General features: G+C 39.2%; 1 protein-coding gene across 3 annotated transcripts; it reads right to left on the bottom strand.

The window, feature by feature from the left end:
• Window positions 1-5,856: 5,856 nt before the first annotated feature.
• Ggps1 (geranylgeranyl diphosphate synthase 1) lies at window positions 5,857-18,597 on the bottom strand. 3 transcript variants are annotated; one of them, XM_087181246.1, is made up of 4 exons: window positions 18,390-18,597; window positions 14,844-14,936; window positions 8,958-9,028; window positions 5,857-8,529 (listed from the first exon to the last, which is right to left on the bottom strand). In XM_087181246.1, exons 2-4 carry the CDS (start codon window positions 14,911-14,913, stop codon window positions 7,771-7,773), a joined length of 900 nt encoding a protein of 299 aa, XP_087037372.1. In that variant the 5' UTR covers window positions 14,914-14,936; window positions 18,390-18,597; the 3' UTR covers window positions 5,857-7,770. The 3 variants fall into 3 exon arrangements, with proteins under 3 accessions (XP_087037372.1, XP_087037373.1, XP_087037374.1); XM_087181247.1 differs by having other exon boundaries at window positions 14,864-14,936; window positions 18,390-18,595; XM_087181248.1 differs by lacking the exon at window positions 8,958-9,028.
• Between the last annotated feature and the right edge of the window lie 112 nt (window positions 18,598-18,709).

The following is an 18,709-nucleotide window of genomic DNA, read 5'->3' as shown; positions in this document are numbered from 1 at the left end:
GCGGGAAACTTCCATTTCAGAAGCTTTGCTGTTTGAAATCCTATTAGTAGGAATCCAACATCCTGTTCTTGCCTGGAATATCTATGCTACGTGGGTCAAAATGGCACTTTTTCAATATAGGTGTAGAGCTTCAAATAAGAGATTTTTTAGATACAACATTCCACATTTATTTTCGTTTTATAGTTTTCAAGGAATCCAGACCTGAGCCTGCTTCATTTAACTACAGTATTACCTACATTCTGTTAAATCTATGCTATCCTTGCCCCCCACTAACCCCTTCAGTGCTGGGGATGGAATTCAGAGCCTCATGCATGCTAGGCAAGCACCTTAACACTGGGTACACCCCCAGAACCTCCTCCTTTAAAATTTTTTTTAGCTGGTGTAGTGGCACACACCTGTAGTCCCAGTGATATATGAGAACTATAACTTTCGACCTGTTAGAGGTCAAATTGCCAAGTTTGTGGCCCCACAACATCAAGGAATGAAGCCACAAACCAAAGGAAGGAGTTAGGAGAGTTTTATTGAAAATAAGGAGAGGAAGAATAGCTCTTGAATTTCCAGGAGGGGGTCCCGCATGGGGTGGCTAAAGAGGCCCTTTGTCATGGGAAATTAATTAATTAATTAATTATTTTGTCATGGGAAATTTATACACCAAAATCACTACATGGGTACAACATAGATCAGACTATAGGACAATTAACCTATACCCTTACAAGAATAGCAACTTAGCTAATAGTGATCCAATAGGGAAACAAGTCATGTAGCAAGGGTGCATGGAAAGAACAAAGGCGTTTTTGAGAAGGGAAGGGAGTATAAGTCTGAATGTTCTGGTCACCCACCTATGCACCAGATGCCTATTGGGCCCACTGGACCAAGTAGTGCTAATTACAGTATACTCTCAAGTTGTTTATGTCTGGGAAGGCATACAGACCTGGCCATTGTGCCTCCATTTTTTTTTTTTTTTTTTTTTTGGTACCAGGGATCAAACTGTATCTCCATTTTGCATCTCCAGCCACAATCCTGATGTCTTTATTTTTTGTGCTTACTTCCTCGAGAGCCCAGTCCCTCTCTAACTGTATATTAATTTCTATCTAACTTAGTTGCCTATAATACCAGCCCTTGGGAGGCTGAGGCAGGAGATTGGTACAAGTTCAAGTCCAGCTTGAACTACATAGGGAGACCTTGTTTTAAAAAAATTTTTTAACTTAGATTCTCCCAGTTCCTCTAATATATGTTCTCCTTTGTTTCAGAAACTTAATGAACTTTGTTACACAAGTTTGTCAGTGATATTCTTTATTGAATGGGCTTGCACCACTTACACTATAACTCCAGCACTATACTCAAAGCTGAAGAATAATAAAGGCATATTGCTTACTTATTGGAGGGTGATCGATCCTCTGACTGTCTAGAAAGGGGGATGGCTGCACTGCAGAGGGGCAGAGTCATCCAGAGAGACTATAGTGTAGCGTAATCTGGGATGGTCCTATGACAGAGGCTTGCAGCAGCGAAAGAAAATATCTCCTGGAGTGGCTCTGAGGCAATTTGAGAATCTACAAAAGGGGTTGAGACCCAGCATTGGAGGATAAACAAACAAACAAACAAATTAAATTTAGGGCAACAGTAGAGGTCTATAAATATTGCTTTTCTTTTAAAAGTGGTGGTACAGCATTCTAGCTGAAATCTATACTGAAGAAATGTTCTTGTGTTACTTACAATGAAAAAAAAAGACCCTAAATCAGTTGTATGCTTTGTTTTTGAATAAAGCACTTTTTTCCCCCAGTTCTGGAGATGGAGCCCAGAGACCCTCTACCACTGAACTACTTCCCTAGCCATATATATATATATATATATATATATATATATATATATACACATATACATATATATATATATATATATGTATATATTTTGTTGTCCTGGGGATCGAACTCGGGACCTTGTGCTTGCAAGGCAGGCGGTGGAACCACTGAGCTAAATCCCCGGCCCTCATTTTATATTTTTTATTTTGATAGTTTTGCTAAGTAGCCCAGGGTGGGCTCAAATTTATAATCCTCCTGCTTTAGACCAGCATAGCTGGGATTACAAGTGTATGCCACTATGCCCAGCCATGTACTCCATGTTTAAGCTTTGCATTGTAAAAATCTCAACTGAATACTTTAAGCTGAAGGCCACTCACTGATTTCCTATTTGGGAGGAGTGGTTTGTTTCTTCTTGTTTATTAAGACATTTTGTTTTGGAAAAAGTCTTCAGCAAGGAATTACAATTTTAAATTATGCCAGGTTGACAGAGGAAATTTAATAGGTGGCTGAGAAAACATTTCACAAAGAAGTACTACAAATAAAGACATGATTTTGGGAACATGTAGTGTTCCGGAATCGTGGAAGGAAATGCACAGAGATACAGAATTTGGGTAAAATAACAAAGGTCTTTACTTGCTAGCAAGCCAGGATGCCAGAAACAGGTCTGGTCAGAGTCCCCTGCTGCATTCTTTGTTCATCACCTTTTATACTTTTGTCAGTCATTATGTGATCCCTAGTGGTTCTAATTCCTGGTTAATGGTTAGACACAGGTGGTTTCTGTCACTGATTACAGTCCTAAACAAATGACAGTTAAGGCACATATATCACAAGTTTGTTCAAGGATTCCCACTTTGTTCTTCAGAGCTAGGATGTTATCTATAGTAGAGCTACAGATCAAAGGAGCTATATAACCTTCACTTTAAACAACAAAAGCAATGGGCTAAGGCAAGCTTTTAAAGGGATACACTACCTATTTTGCTTTCACAACTACTTTTGCCGGGGATTTAGCTCAGTGGTTCTACCGCCTGCCTCACAACTACTTTAATAGCTAATCTACTAAACTTACTTTAAAACTTTTCCCTCTCAGTAGGACATCTTTCAGAATCAGAAGATAGGGTTAGGTGCAGTAAAGGCTATTAACAAATGTGCAAGATAAAAAGGGAAGCAGATTACATGAAGCTTTAACTAGGAAACTAACTTTTGTCCTAAAAAGGATTTTTAAATAAGGGCATACAACATAAAAGCAAAAAAATGAATAATTGGGCCAGGGATTTAGGTCAGTGGTGCTGCTGCCTGCCTCCCAAGTGCAAGGTCCTGAGTTTGATCCCAGGTACAAAAAAAAAAAAAAGAAGAATCTGGGAATTGTGTCCACACTGGGCTTGCAAGATCCAAGGAAGTTGAGAAAATATCAAGTGACATTATTCATATTTGGGGTGATGCTATTCCAAGCCCACAGGAAATTATTGGTGTGATTATTTGATTTGGTCCAGCAATCACTAGCTAAATAAAATTCCCATTTGAATTCCCTTATGCCATGATATGACATAGGAAACTGCATGAAATTCTTCCAGCTTCCTCACTGAATAGTCTTAAGTGACTTGTGGACTCAGCCAAGAATTTCAACATTGGTAATTTCATTTTTGTGATACTAGGGATCAAACCCAGAGCTTCTGCACTAAGCTGCACCCCCAGCCCTTTTTAAAATTTTTTGAGACAGGGTTTTGGTAAATTGTTCAGGCTGGGCTGAGTTGGGATTCTCCTACCCCAAGATTCTGGGTGCTGGGATTACAGGCGTGCACCAACAAACCCAGCTGTTGGTGATTTTTTTGTGGTACCATGTTATTAAGCCATGGTCTTTCACATGTTAGTTGAGGGCTCTACCACTCAGTTGTATCTACAACCCTTTTTTATGACAAGGTTTTGGTAAGTTGGCCATGTTGGACTTAAACTTGCACATGAAGTATGAGATTATAGGTTGCACCTCCATGCCTAGCTTTCTTTTTTTTGGCCTGGCTCTTGACACCATTTTCCATGGTACTGAATCATCTCTTGGCTTCCTCTAAACTATCAGCATTTATTTATTTTTATTTTTTATTTTTTTGATATCAGGGATTGAACTCGGGTCCTTGTGCTTGCGAGGCAGGTGGCGGAACCACTGAGCTAAATCCCCAGCCCTACTATCAGCATTTATATTCAGATTTTTTTCCCAATCTTTATAGTACTGAAAGTCTTTACTTTTATTGCTAATACATTTATTGAACGATATAATTTTTGTTTAACTTCAATCCACAGCTTTTCAAAACTTAATTAGCCAAGTTTCAGGAGTCTGTATACTGAACTTAAAAAATTACACTTTCATTTTTGTTATTAAAACACAAATGAATTTTCATCAAACTTTTTAGAAAATCTATTAGTCTCTTTGAATTGCTTCGTTTTGCTTCAAATGACATAGTTTGTTGCAATAATCTGCTTTTCAGTTTCCTTAAATGTTTTGTGTGTACATTTCTTTAAGGTTGACTTTATGTCAGCTTTAATACATAAACCAGTTCTTTTTATAAAGTATTGACATGTTACAATTATTAAAGCTGAATCTCTTTAAAACTTTATTATTTTTTTTTGGTACTGGGGATCAAACTAGGGACCTTGTGCTTGTGGGGTAGGTGGCGGAACCACTCAGCTAAATCCCTGGCCCCTTAAAACTTTATTCTTTTTCTTTTTTTTTTTGGTACTGGGGATCGAACTTGGATCCTTGCACTTGCGCAGCAGGCAACGAAACCACTGAGCTAAATCCCTGGCCCAAAACTTTATTCTTTAAATGTTTATTCTCGATTAAATTTCTATTAAATGACTTATCATGTTGTTAAGATTTACAAACTACATATATTGCTTACCATTAGTACTATCACTCATTGGACCTCACTGAGGTAAAAATATCTTCCATAATTCAATAGACCAACTCTGAGATCTGCACATAATTTATGTATGGAGATAAATATAATTCAAAGCTAGTAAGTTGGTCATTCTAAACCAGAGTGCTTGATATCTGAATTTAAATTTTTTTTCCTCAAAAAAAAAGAGGTCTTGCTGAGGTAAGATTTATGGCAACATTAGGTGGGCTTTTTTTTTTTTGGCAATATCAGGGATTGAAGGCCAGGCCTCATGGATGGTGGGCTAGCACTCCACCACTGAGCTACCCCCTCAGCCCTTTTTGAGACCAGTGTTCAACTGCCCAGATTGGCCTTGAGCTTGTGATCGAGTAGCTGCAATTACAGGTGTACACTACAACAACCCACACCCTGCCAAATAAATAAATCAATTTGGTCTCTGCATAGACTAGAAAATATTTTTATTTTTAGAAAACATTTAAAAATGTTAAATTATGTCTTTTACCCAGCAATTGGAAGGGTGAGGTAGGAGGAATGCCACAAGTTCAAAAGGCCAGCCTGCACTACAAGGCGAGATCTTGTCTCCAAAAAAAAAAAGATCTTGTTTTTAAAGTGGCAAACTCCAATTCATACTTGGGTCATCACAAGATTTTCCTTTATGGAGAAAAAAATTACTGTAGCATTAACATAAGCAGATGAATTCATTCATTTTATTGGTTTTAAAGCTCTCATTACATTCTGGCATGGTGCAGAGTTTTATTAGATAGAGGAAATGATTCTGTTAAAGTTTCCACTTCAGCTGGGTGTGGTAACACATGCCTGTATCTTAGCACTTGGGAAGCTGAGGGAGATGAGGCCAGCCTGGGCTATATAGTGAGTTCAAGGCAACCTTGAACTACATAGATCCTATCTCAAAACAATAACACAAAGAAAAAAACAACAAAAGTTTCCAATTCCTTTTTTTATTTTTATTTTTTGTTTTTTTGAGACAGGGTCTTGCTATATAGTTCAGGCTGGCCTCAAACTTGCAGTGATCCTCCTGTTTCAGCCTTGTGAGTGCTGGGATTATAGGCATACATGACCACACCTGGTCCCAATTCAATTTCAAGAATTTGTCACTGATAAAGGCAAGATAAAATGATGAAAGAATCATGAATTAGCACCAGGTCACAATTAATTTGATTAGGCAAGGAGAAAGATTTTATTTAAGCATTCTTTATAATTAAAGGTAAATACTTTCTGTCCATACAATCACATTAGATTTTTAAAAATTATCATGGTTCTTCAAAAGTATCAATTTATAAACATAAAAGTTCAAATTTCCATATTGCAGCACAAATACCCAGATTTTAAGTGGTTCCTCTATCACTGTCAAAATAGTTTAGAATTATCTTGGGGCCGCGGATTTAGCTCAAGTGGTTCCCCAGCCTGCTGCGCAAGCGCAAGGACCTGAGTTCAATCCCCGGTACCAAAAAAAAAAAAAAAAAAAGAATTACTTTAAAAAGTTAGAAGACGGGGCCTGGGGATTTAGCTCAGTGGTTCCGCCACCTGCCTTGCAAGTGCAAGGTCCTGAGTTCGATCCCTGATACTAAAAAAAAAAAAAAAAAAAGGTTAGGTCAGCCTCCAACTCTTCAAGATTTAGGTTGAATGCCTGGGAAAGAATTTCTCATATAAGCATATAGTGATTAGATCCAAAATAATGTATTACAGAACCAATCCAGCAAAATGGAAGACTTCTAATGGAAGCATTACCATTTATTTTGGGATGTCAACACTTCTAATATGGGAATCAGGGTCTTTTTTCTTTTCTTCTTACCTTGAGGGCCACAGACAGCTCCAGTGGTTTGGGTATGGAAATTACACTGAAGGGAGAGCTGGGTCAAGAGTAAGGCACTAAAAAAGCTACCTAGTGCTTGATGGTACTTTTAGTACTTTGTCAGGCACAGAATTAATACTTTGGTTTCCATCAGTCAGACTACAGATGCCTACTCCCTTTCCATTCAAGTGTCTACTGCCTTCAGGGAAGGAAGATAGTGATTGGGTAGGAAGAAAAAGGACATTTCTCCATTTTTGTACTGGTGATAAGCAAACAGCCTTTTAGAGATCTTTACTACCAGTGGTGGGGAAATATGTTCAGGTTCAGAGGTTCCCTCCTAAAACATTTGATCTGTACATTCTTTTTCTCCTTTTTGAAAAGGAATACTAATCAGTTTGGGCCATAAATGTTACATTAGGGAAAAAGAACTTGGCTAGTACGTGAGTTTCATTAAGTAGAGACTCCTTAGTTAAAAGAGCAGACCTGTGTGGGTAGAGATGAAGAAAAAAAGGCAAAGTGTAACAGAAAGAACCTGAATGGTTATTATTTTTCACTCAGCAGTCTCCCAGAAGACTTCAGTAAGAGAGCTTCCAGAGAGGATGTTGATATATTCTTACTAGCAGCATTCAAGAAAGCAGTGGTGCTGGGGATTTAGCTCAGTAGTTACGGCGCCTGCCTTGCAAGCACAAGGTCCTGAGTTCGATCCCCAGTACCAAAAAAAAAAAAAAAAGCAGTGTGGTTTTTGGGCCAGTTAGCTAAAGAAACTAGTCCCATGCAGTCACTAGTTTGAAACTAGAGATGATTAGGAACAGCCCATGTAGTAGGAAGTATTTAGATTAAAAATTCCTGGAAGCTAAAATCTTTTATATTGACAAGATCAACAGAACATTTATTGTAGTAGGTCACAGTTGGTCACAATGACCTGCTGCAAGAAGTTCTGACATTTAAATTAGACCTCTATAAATGTAGCTCCTCTTGGTTCTTTCGACTTTGTAGTATATGTATGGATAGGTTTCTACACTGAAACAGTTTCATTCATCTCACTCCTCTTTTCTCATTTTTTGGAGATTAACAGTTTAGTTCAAATTTGTGAAAAGCTGATAGGTTAAAAGACAAAAAACAACTAAAGAGGGCTGGGGATTTAGCTCAGTGGTTCCGCCGCTTGCCTCGAAAACACAAGGACCTGAGTTCGATCCCTGGTACAAACAAAACAAACAAAAACAAAAACCACCAAAGGAAGCTGTATGTACCAATCAAGAATGGCTTATTATTAATTTTCTTCTTTGAACATCTTACCTAAGTGCCTTACTAAAGCTACTAGCTCAGGGTTTCCACCACATGCCTCAATTTGTTTATAGGCTTCAGATTCTAGCTCTCTAAGAGTATTCCGAGTATATTCAAAAGAACCTACATCCTCAAGATACTGGACACAGTATTTTTTAATATCTATGTTTTCTGTTCTCTGGTGCAAGATGTTCTGCACCTGGGTGCTTTCAGGTCTCGACCGAATAGCATGAATAGTAGGAAATGAGAACTTTCCTTCCGTCAGATCTTCACAAAAACTTTTGTTTTCACTATATTCTTTGGAGTGGAGATTGGCATAATCATCTCTAATTTGGAAAAAGAGCCCAAGTGTATTAAGCAGTGGTTTTAAATCTTCTTTGTAGTCAGAGAACAACTGCATGAGACCTACTGCTAATCCAAACAGTCCACCTGTCTTCTGCAGCACCATGGTTTTATATTCTTCTTCAGTGGGACAAATGTAATTATCCCTCCAGTAAATATCTAGGCCTTGTCCCTGGTGGAGTTCCAAAAGCTGGCAGGTAAAAAGCTTCACTGCATCTGGGTGGTCAAGGGTTAAGACTTTCTCTAAGCCAAGGAAATAAACATAATTGGCAGAATTGATGACAGATGGAATCCCGTAGATGCTGTGTGCTACAGGAAAGCCACGTCGGAGTTTTGAATTATCCTCAATATCATCAATGAGTAAACTGGCATTATGCAACATTTCTGTCACTTCGATGATAATCTAAAAAGAAAAGAACAAAAAATTTTATTTTACTTGAACTATTCAAAACAGTTTATCCTTAATGATATTAAGTGATTCTGAAAGTTTCAAGTGTTTTAAATTCTTACAACTAATATTTACAAATTCAATATAAAATAATACATTTTATGAGCATTACAATGAATCAAGAGCTAAGAGTATTTTTATGCGATATATATTAATTTCTTTGGGATTAATTCTAAGATTAGCATTGGCAGCTGGGCACAGTGGCCCATGCCTGTAATCTGAGCACTCTGGGAAGCTGAGGTAAGAGGATCACAAGAACGAGCCCAGACTGAGCAACTTAGCAAGACTCTAAAAGTAAAAAACAAAAATCAGCTGAGGACATACCTCAGTGTGAAAGCCCTGAGTTCAATTCCAGTACTAGGGAAAAAAAAATATCTAAATACCTGTAGTTTGTCTTCTGGAACTTTCAGCCAATGATTAAATGCCTGTGAAAGTTTTGTTCTCACTTGCTTACCTGTAATCAAAAAGTAAAAACTGTCAATAAAAAATTATTTTAATTATAATAAACACATTTAGTGCACTTTGTAATCTTAGCACCCTGGAAGGCTGAGACAGGAGGATGACAAGTTCAACTCAGTGAGACCGTGACTCAAAATAAAAAGTAAGAAAAGTTCTGGGGATGTAACTCAGTGCAAAGGGCCTAGGTTCAATCCCTTTGGTATATATGGGTGTGTGTGTATACAAATGCAGAAACTTTCTATAAAACTGATTGGACTTGATAAATCCAGCCCATCAACCCCTTAACCACTGGAGATTACCTTCCACTGCCCCTTATCCAAGTTCCAACCTCTCTGAAATTCACATTCTTAAGCTAGGCATGGCGGCACATGCCTGTAATCTCAGTTATTCAGGTTGGGCTAGGAGAATCTCAAGTTGGAGACCAACTTGGACAACTTAGGGAGACCCTGCCTCAAAATAAAATGGGTAGAGGGCCGGGGATTTAGCTAAGCGGTTCCACTGCCTGCCTCACAAGCATAAGGTCCTGAGTTTGAGTCCTGTACCAAAAATAAATAAATAAATAAATGAATAAAATGGCTAGAAATGTAGCTTAGTTTTTAGAGTGCCTGCCTAGCATGCACAAAGCCCACAGTTCAATCATTAGTACTGCCAAAACAAACAAACCAAAAAACCCCCAGACCCCTACCACATGCTATAATACACAACCATTTATTTGTTTGTTTCTTTTTTTTTTTTGTGGTAACGGGGATCAAAATCAGGACCATGTGCTGGTGCCGCTGAGCTAAGTCCCCAGCTCTATCTTTGTTTTAAAAAAAATTTTTTTTATTTATATATTTATTGGTACATTTTAGGTATACAATACATTTACATTTATCATTGGGTGCTTGTACCTGAACATGATGTATCTTAGTTCTCATTTTTTCCCCCATTACCTGTGCACCCTTCACCCCCTCCACCCTTCCCTGTTTACATAGATTTTGTTTCCATTTTTTTTTTCTTTCTCATAATTTTTCCTTTCCCTTCTTCCCTTTCCCCTTCCCCTCCCATCACCCCTACACCTTTGGACCTTTTCCTATTTCAAATTATCAATTATTCATTTTAATCATTTTCATCCTTATTTACTCTTTCAGTTTCTCACACTGGAGAAACTATTCGGTATTTACACGTGTGTCCTATTTATTTCACTTAGGAGTATGGCCTCAATATACATCCATTTAGCTATAAATGTCTCTAGTTTCTCATTCTTTATGGCTGAACAGTACTCCGTTTTATAAAAAAACCACATCTTCTTTATCCAGTTTCCAGTTGATGGGCAGGCACTTGGGCTGTTTCCAAGCTTTACAAACTGTGTATTTACAAACTGGTATTACAAACTGTGCCGCTATAAACATAGGTGCACATATATCGCTGTGGTATGATTCTTTTAATTCTTTGGGGAAGATACCCAGTAGCGGAATAGCTGGGTCAAATGGGACCTCTAGCCCTAGTTCTTTGAGGTATCTCCATACTGATTTCTATAGTGGTTGCACCAGTCTGCACTCCCACCAGCAGTGGAGAAGGGTTCCTCTTTCCCCACAGCCCCGCCAGCATTTGTTATTGGTTGATTTCTTTCTTTCTTTTTTTTTTTTTGCGGTACCAGGGATCGAACTCAGGACCTTGCGCTTGCAAGGCAGGTAACAGCACCACTGAGCTAAGTTCCTGGCCCACAGGGTCCTTTTTTTTTTTTTGGTACCGGGGATCAAACTCAGGACCTTGCGCTTTCAAGGCAGGTGCCGGGACCACTGAGCTAAATCCCCAGCCCTATTGGTTGATTTCTTGATAGCAGCCATTCTTTCTGGGGTGAGGTGGAATCTCAGTGTTGTTTTCATCTGCATTTCTCGAATGACCAGTGATGTTGAACATTTTTTCATATATTTACTTGCTGCTTTTACTTCTTTGTCTGAGAAATGTCTGTTCATTTCAGATGCCCAGTTTTGAATTGGGTCTTTGAATTGGGGGGGGGGGTCTGATGTTTTTCAATTCTTTATATATTCTCGATAGTAGACCTTTGTCTGAGGTACAGCTGCTAAAAATTTCTTCCCACATTGTAGGTTGTCTCTTAGCTCTGTTGGTAGTTTCTCTTGCACCTATCTTTGTTTCATTTGTTTTTGGTACCAGGGATCGAACTCAGGACCTTGCGCTTGCGAGGCAGGCGGCAGAACCACTGAGCTAAATCCCCAGCCCCTATTTCTTCTTTTTTGAGATAGGGTCTCACTATGTAGTTTAGTCTGGCCTTGAACTCACTATGTAGCTCAGGTTAGCCTCGAATTTGCAGCAATCCTCCTGCCTCAGCCTTCTGAATGCTGGGATTACAAGAGTGCCACTATGTCCAACCAGTACACGATCTTTTAAAATATTTGGACAGGAAAGAGAGATTCTAAAGCACTTCAGTAGGCTTAAATTAACACAAGTTTTGCCAGGCGTGGTGGCACATGCTAGCCTTGAACTCATGGTGATCCTCCTTCTCCGTCTCCTGAGTGCTAGAATTACAGGCTTGTGCCACCATGCCCGGCAAAACTTTTCTATTTTATAGAACTCTTTTTTTTTTTTGCAGTGTTTGTAGTACTGGAGATTGGCACCAGGGATGCTCTACAATCAAGCTACCTTCCCTAGACCTTAATTTATTTTTAAAAATTTTGAAATACTTGCTAAATTGCCCAATTTGCTACCTTGCCCAAACTGGCCTCAAATTTTCTTTTTCTTTTCTTTTTTTTTTTGGTACTAGGGATGATCAAACTTGGGACCTTGCGCTTTTGAGGCAGGCGGCGGAAGCACTGAGCTAAATCCCTGGCTCCAGGCCTCAAATTTTCAATCCTCCTTTCTCAGCCATTGAGAGCAGCTGGGATGATAAGTGTACACCCTCTTTCCCCCAGAGGTATTTTTAATGTATTGTACTTTACTATTGAATTACTTCATAAAAATATCTCCTAAGATAATCTACCACTTCTTCCTTCCCTATCCCTCTTTATGGAGACAGGGTCTTGCTATGTAGTTCAGGCTGGCCTTGAACTATGTAGCCCATGCTAGCCTTGAACTTGCAGCAATCCTTCTGCCTCAGCCTCCCAAGCACTCTACCTCTCCTTTAAATGAAAGTTTAAAAGACTGGGTAGTTGTGTTTCTTTTCTATCAAAAAATGAGATTATCATTCTATCAAAAAATGATCTGGGGATATAGCTCAGTGGCATAGCTCTTGCCTAGCATGCATAAATTCCTAGGTTTGATCTACACACACACACACACACACACACACACACACACACACACACACACACGAATAAGAAAAAGATTCCCATACCCTAAAACAAACCTTTTTAATACCCTTAGTTTTGTGAAAAGGTAGTCTTTTTTTTCTGGTACTGGGGATCGAACTCAGGACCTTGCACTTGCCAGGCAGGTGTGGTGCCACTGAGCTACATCCCCAACCCATTAATGTCTTTATTTTAACTAGGGCCATTACTTTTTAAGTATCTTTTTAAAAAAAAATAAATATAGAAAGCTCAAGAATGCTCTCTGGGTAACAGTTACCACTAGAAGTGATTTTAGCTTAAACATAAAGGAATGGTGATAAAAACCACAACTTGTCCATTTAGCAAAAATATTCTATGAGCTTCCTGTTAAGCGAATATACAGTAATATACTAATTTCACATTAGGTATCAGAAAAAAGTTACATAAAAAGTTAAGTTTCAGTAATCAAAAAAACTTTCTTTTTTCTTTTTTGTGGTGTTGGGGATCAAATCTAGGACCTTATATGCATGCTCAGTAAGCACTTTTTCATTGGTCTACATCTTTAGCCCCCAAATGCTACTGAAGTTCTCTCTGCTTTCTCTGTAGCAATCACCTAAATAAATGAACTCACAGCTCATATCACATATCCAAAGGAACAAACTTTCACTTTCTGTGCAAAGTGTAGGAAAGAAGGCATCTCTCAGGGTTCTACAAACATCTTCTGCCTACTAACTGCTAAGGTACATATGGTCTGGGTGACAAGTATACAGTTTATACTTCTTACCTACTTCTCAGTTTAATAAAGTTTAGTCTGAGCTATACTTACAATGTACAATTGGCAAAGAAATTATACTTTAATAACTCTAAAAAATGTTTTTTTTCTCTAGTTTGTTTTGTGTTTTTGAGACAGAGTCTCCCTGTGTAGCCCAGGCTGGCCTTGCCACCTTCCTTAGCCTCCGCAGTGCTGGGATTAAAGGTATGCACTACCATGCCTCGCTTTTCCCAGATTTTTGAGTCATAGTCTCACTATATAGCTCAGGCTGGCCTTGAACTTACTATGTAGCCCAGCCTGGCCTCAAACCTGTGATTTTTGTATCTCAGCCTTGCAAGTGTTAGGATTACAAGCATGCTCCACCATGCCCCATTAAAAAATAAATTCTGAACATGAAATCAGAGACTTAACATGGAGTCACATTTTTCATTTCTTATCTGAATATGTAGAAAATAGTAAAATTGCCAGGTGCAGTGGCATATGCCTATAATCCCAGCTAGCGGGGAGGCTGAGGTAGGAGGAACACAAGTTAATGGTCAACTTAGGTAACTCAGTGAAACTGTCTCAGGAGAAAAAATAAAGAAAAGGCTGAGGATATGGGGATATAGCCCCATGATAGAGTGCCTCTGGGTTCAATTCCTCATACAACACAAACAAACTAAAACAAAAAAACAGTTTCAGCATTTTCTTCTCTTTAATAATCATGATGGTTTCCTAAGAGTAGTCCAGAAGCTAGCACTCTTTCGGCTTTTTTTTCCAGTACTGGGGATTGAACTCAAAGACCTTGTGCTTACGAAGCAGGCACGGCACCACTGAGCTAAATCCTCAGCCCTCAGCTTTTTTTTTTGAGAAAAAATTTTGTTATTTACCTAGGATAGCCCTAAACTCCTGGCTCAAGTAACTGTCCTGCTTCAGTTTCCCAAGTACTTGAGACTACATTCATGCACCACTATGATAAACATATTTATCTCCCCAAGTTCATGAAGAAAAGAAATGCATACATTATCCCTGAGATACAGTGACAAAGAAAGCTATGCACATTAGAATAGAAATAAGGGCCGGGGATTTAGCTCAGTGGTTTTGCCGCCTGCTGCGCAAGCACAAGGACCCAAGTTTGCTCCCTGGTACCAAAAAAAAAAGAAAAAAAAGAATAGAAATAAAAATGTGTCTTTGGTGACTGAGATGAGCACATCATAATAGTTTAATTACATTATGGGCTAGATTATTAAGAGTTGTGTAAGAATATACCACCTTTATATTATTTTATGAGAAATCATGTCACCTTTCAAGTAACTGGTTATAAATTATTAAAAGAACTCACTTTTATTATTTTCATGAATCTTTACATGTTATCATTTTCTAGATAAAGGCATTTTTTTTTTTTTTTTTGGTACCGGGGATCGAACTTGGGTCTTTGCGCTTGCACAGCAGGCAGCAAAACCACTGAGCTAAATCCCTGGCCCTAAAGGCATTTTTTTGTGTGTGTGACAGGATGACACTATGTAGTCTAGGCTGGCCTTGAACTCTTGATCCTCCTGCCTCAGCCTCTTGAGTTATAGAATAACAGAGTATTTATATTTTTGAAGGTATGTTATATAATTGGTATTTTGAAAAGGGTGCCTTTTAAGAGGGAAAAATATAAATAAATTTTTCTCAGAGATTGCTTTAAATAGAAAACCTAGTAAGTCTTTTTCTGTTTGCTAAGATTTGAACAACTATTTCTGTCTGAAATCTATTCTATATGGATGTCCTATAACTGAATAGTTAGTTACCTGGTAATTGAAGTAAGTACCTGTAGGGCTCTAGAAGAATTCTTTGGACATTTTCTTGAGTCTTCTCCATTGTTTTCAAATTTCAAAGCTGATCTGTCAAAAAGAAGAAACATAAAATTGACTTCATGAACAAAATTACTGTGTCTAAATAAAGTGATAAACTGCAAAATACTCATATCTCAGTGTTGTTTTGGAAAGGCAGACTTTCGGTTTGGTTTAAAAATTTTTTTACACGGGCTGGGAATGTAGCTCAGTGGGGCAGCGTCTGCCTGGCAAACTTGAGTCCCTAAATATTTGATTCCCAGTACTAAAAAAAAAAATTTTTTTTTTTTTACACAGAACACTTTGAAAGCATTATGTTAAGTAAAAGAATTACAAAAGACCACATAGTATATGATTCCACTTAAAGGAAATATTCTGAATAAGCCAATCCACACAGAAAGTTGATTAGTGGTTGCTGGTATGGGAAAATATAGACTGCTGAGTAACAGCGTTTCTCTTTTGGGGGATCAAAATGTTATCTAATTAGATTATAGTGAATATACTAAAAATCACATAACTGTGCATCTCTTTTGTTTTGAGATGGTGTCTCACTATGTTGTCCAGGCTGATTTCAAACTCCTCTTCACAAGAGATCTTACTTCTTCAGACTCCCATGTAGGTGGATATATAGGTGTAATCACATCAAGTCTGAACTAGTCTTTGTTTTATTTATTTATTTTTGAGACAGGGTCTTGTACAGTTCAGGATGTAGTCAGGCTGGCCTTGAATCTGCAATGATTTTTCTGCTTCAGCCTCTGAGTGCTAGGATTATAAGCACATACGACGATGCCTGGGTTATTTATTTATTTGTTTTGAGACAGAATCTTGGTAAACTGCCTAGGCTGGACTTCAATTTGTTTGTCCTGCCTCATCCTCCTCCCTAAGTGCTGGGAATACAGGCATCACTGTGCCCAGTGTATTTTAAATGGGTAGTATATAAATTATATCCCTAGTTTTTTTTTTCAATTGAGACAGGATCTTGCTATGTGGTCCATGCTAGTCTAGAACTGGTGGTCCTCTGGCTTCAGCCTTCCAACTGTTGGAGCTATAGGTGTGTGCCATCATGCCAGCTATATCTCAAGAGATTATATGTCTCAAAATATATTCTTCATTCATGTGATTACATTGGTCAGTGTTTAGCTGATTGTTTTCTTCAGTACTGGGGACTGAACTCAGGGCCTTAGAACTGAGCTAAGCTTCACTTAAGTTCTTAGAGGTTTGTATGTTATTTCTCAACTTAAAATACTACATTCTCAACCCCCTTCCCCCACCTTTTTTTGAGACAGGGTCTCACTAAGTCACTAAGTAGCCCAGGCTAACCTTGAACTTGCAATCCTTCTGCCTTAAGTCTCCCAAGGAGCTAGGATTCAACTGTGTACCACAACAGTAGGCTGGTTGTAAAATTTCTGAAATAACCCAAATAATTTATTATAGTTTAACCTTTAATCTAGTTACTTTGTTGGTAGAGGTTAAAGGAAGAAAAGATGCAAAACATGAAGATAATGGCTAGGTCAGATTATTTTGGAACAGCATTAAAAACAGAATAAACAAGTACTTACATATATATCTATATACATATTTTACATAATTCTCTAACAGTAGGTATCTTTTCTCAACTTTGAAGTACAAATCATAACTTTTTTGAGACTATAAAACACATTTGATTTACTGAGACCTTTCAATAATTCGTTTTTGGTTGTTGTTTTTGTCTTTTTGAGATGAGGTTTCCCTATGTAGTCCAAGCTAGGCTGGGACTTGCTACCAGTAGCCACCACTGCCTTGGAATATTGATGATCCTCCTGTCTCAGCCTTCTGAGTGGTGAGATTGCAGGCACGTATCACAATGTCCAGTTCAGTAATTTTTTGTCTCTGGATTTATAACAGGTGTACTCTTGCACAGAAATCTGAGCCATCATTTGTTTAAATTCTTAGAGCTTTGTCTAATGTTATTTCCCAACTTAATAGTCTGAATTCAAAAAATTATTCTTTCCTTTGCTCATTCGCAGAAATTTAAGAAATGCTCACTTAAAAACAAGTATTAGTGTTCTTTTTCCAGAGAATGTTTACATGCAACTATTCTCGGTGGTAGGAAAATATAGGACCCTCAATGTTTTTAGATACTGAAAATCAATTTGTCTTGTGTCTTTTTTAAGAGACTAGCTGGGTGTGGTGGCACACACCTGTAATGCCAAGGAGGCTGAGGTGTGAAAATTGTCAAGTTTGAGGCCAGCCTGGGCTACACAGTGAGTTCAAGGCCAGCCTAAACTACACAGCAAGACTGTTTCCAACAAACAAAACAGTCTAAGGGTTCCACACACTGACCTGCCTATCTCTTTTTTTACCCTCGATTTACCTAAGCTGGAAGCTTCACTTACTTTATAAAGAGGCAATAATGTCTGTTAACTCTACTAATTGATTTTTAGGATAATTACAGAATGCCTCAGTGAGAGTGTGCCATTATTCTTCCACTTTCACAACTGAACAACTGCTGGACATGTGTTATAAGAGCGGATCAATGATTATTAATACAGTTCATTTTTCCCACCGTTGAATCACCATTGCAGTGGCCTTCTCCTTGGGCTTCCTGCTTGCATCCCTCTCATCTACTCTTTCATCCTTAGGCCAATGATCTTTGCACAATTCACCATTAGTTCTCTCTTCCTTCTAGTTGAGAGCCATTCCAAACCATACTATTGCTCAAACCGCAAGAACAAAACTCCTTAACGAGGCACGTAAGCTTTGCAGCGCACCGTATCTCTTCAGCCTCACTTCTTCATACTGGAAAAGCTCTCTCCTGACAGATTTCCAACATGTTACTACTCTTTCTGTAATGTCCTTTCCTTGATTAACTCCTACTAACCCATCGGCTTGATTCCCACCCGGTCAGAAATCTTATCTCCCTAAACAAGTTCAATTTCTATTTTACATTCTCCTATCGCTCTAGCACTACGGTTGCAGTTTCCCACTCACTCCTATGTCTGTTTTGTTTTAATGTCTGTCTGATCAGGCTCAGGTGCACTACGTGATAGAATGAACGACAGTTCCTTCTGACGCCTCAAAGAACGAAATCGGGGAACAACTCGCATATAAGAAATGAAAGTGCCACGCCAAGGTAATTTTTTAAAGGAAAGGTGTGATTTCAAAATTGCTAAACAGAGGTAGACAAATGAGAAAAGCAGCTGTGACGCACACAGTAAAGTCCCACTCAAGCTCTGGGAACTGCGGGCCCCGAGGGACACCGACAAACGTAGCGTGGCTTTAAATAACGAGGCCGACTCTGCCGTGGGTAGGCGGACAGCTCCAAGTTAGTACAGCGCCGCCGTGAGGCCCCTTCCGCCTACTGGACCTCCACCCCCTCTTGGCGTCCCCGCGCTGGCCCGCGGTCCAAAGGGCCGGGTCAGCATCCGGGTCCTTTGCTTCCTCGCCCCCCCCCCCGCCCCGCCCCCTTCCCATCCGGGTCCCCCCTCCGCCGCTCCCGCCGTCGGCACAGCCTCCGCTACTCACGGTTCCAAGGTGATCCCACGACTTCACGCTGCCAGTCTGGGAGTAGATGTATCCAGCATCACCTTCCCTCTTTGTGGTTCAGATCAAGGCTCCTTCGGACACCTACATGAATTCCTCCTCCTACTTCACCACAAAACTCTCCGCCCTCCTCGGCCAACAGCGACGCCGCATTACTCGTTGCAAGAAAATGCGCCATCCCAGTCACACTGCGCAGGCGTTGTTGCCGCCTCCCCGTTGGCTTGTGGTTTTCCTCCCCCTTCCTTTCGCTTCTGCCTTTTTTGCGCAGGCGCGGGGCATTGGGGTTCTTGCAGTTCTCCTGA

This window comes from Heterocephalus glaber, unplaced genomic scaffold (genome assembly GCF_053883595.1).
Source record: "Heterocephalus glaber isolate CG9 unplaced genomic scaffold, H.glaber_assembly_v1.0 deba00001472, whole genome shotgun sequence".
Taxonomy (NCBI): domain Eukaryota; kingdom Metazoa; phylum Chordata; class Mammalia; order Rodentia; family Bathyergidae; genus Heterocephalus; species Heterocephalus glaber.
The sequence above is the reverse complement of the archived record's forward strand: the minus strand, read 5'-3'. Positions and strand labels throughout refer to the sequence as shown.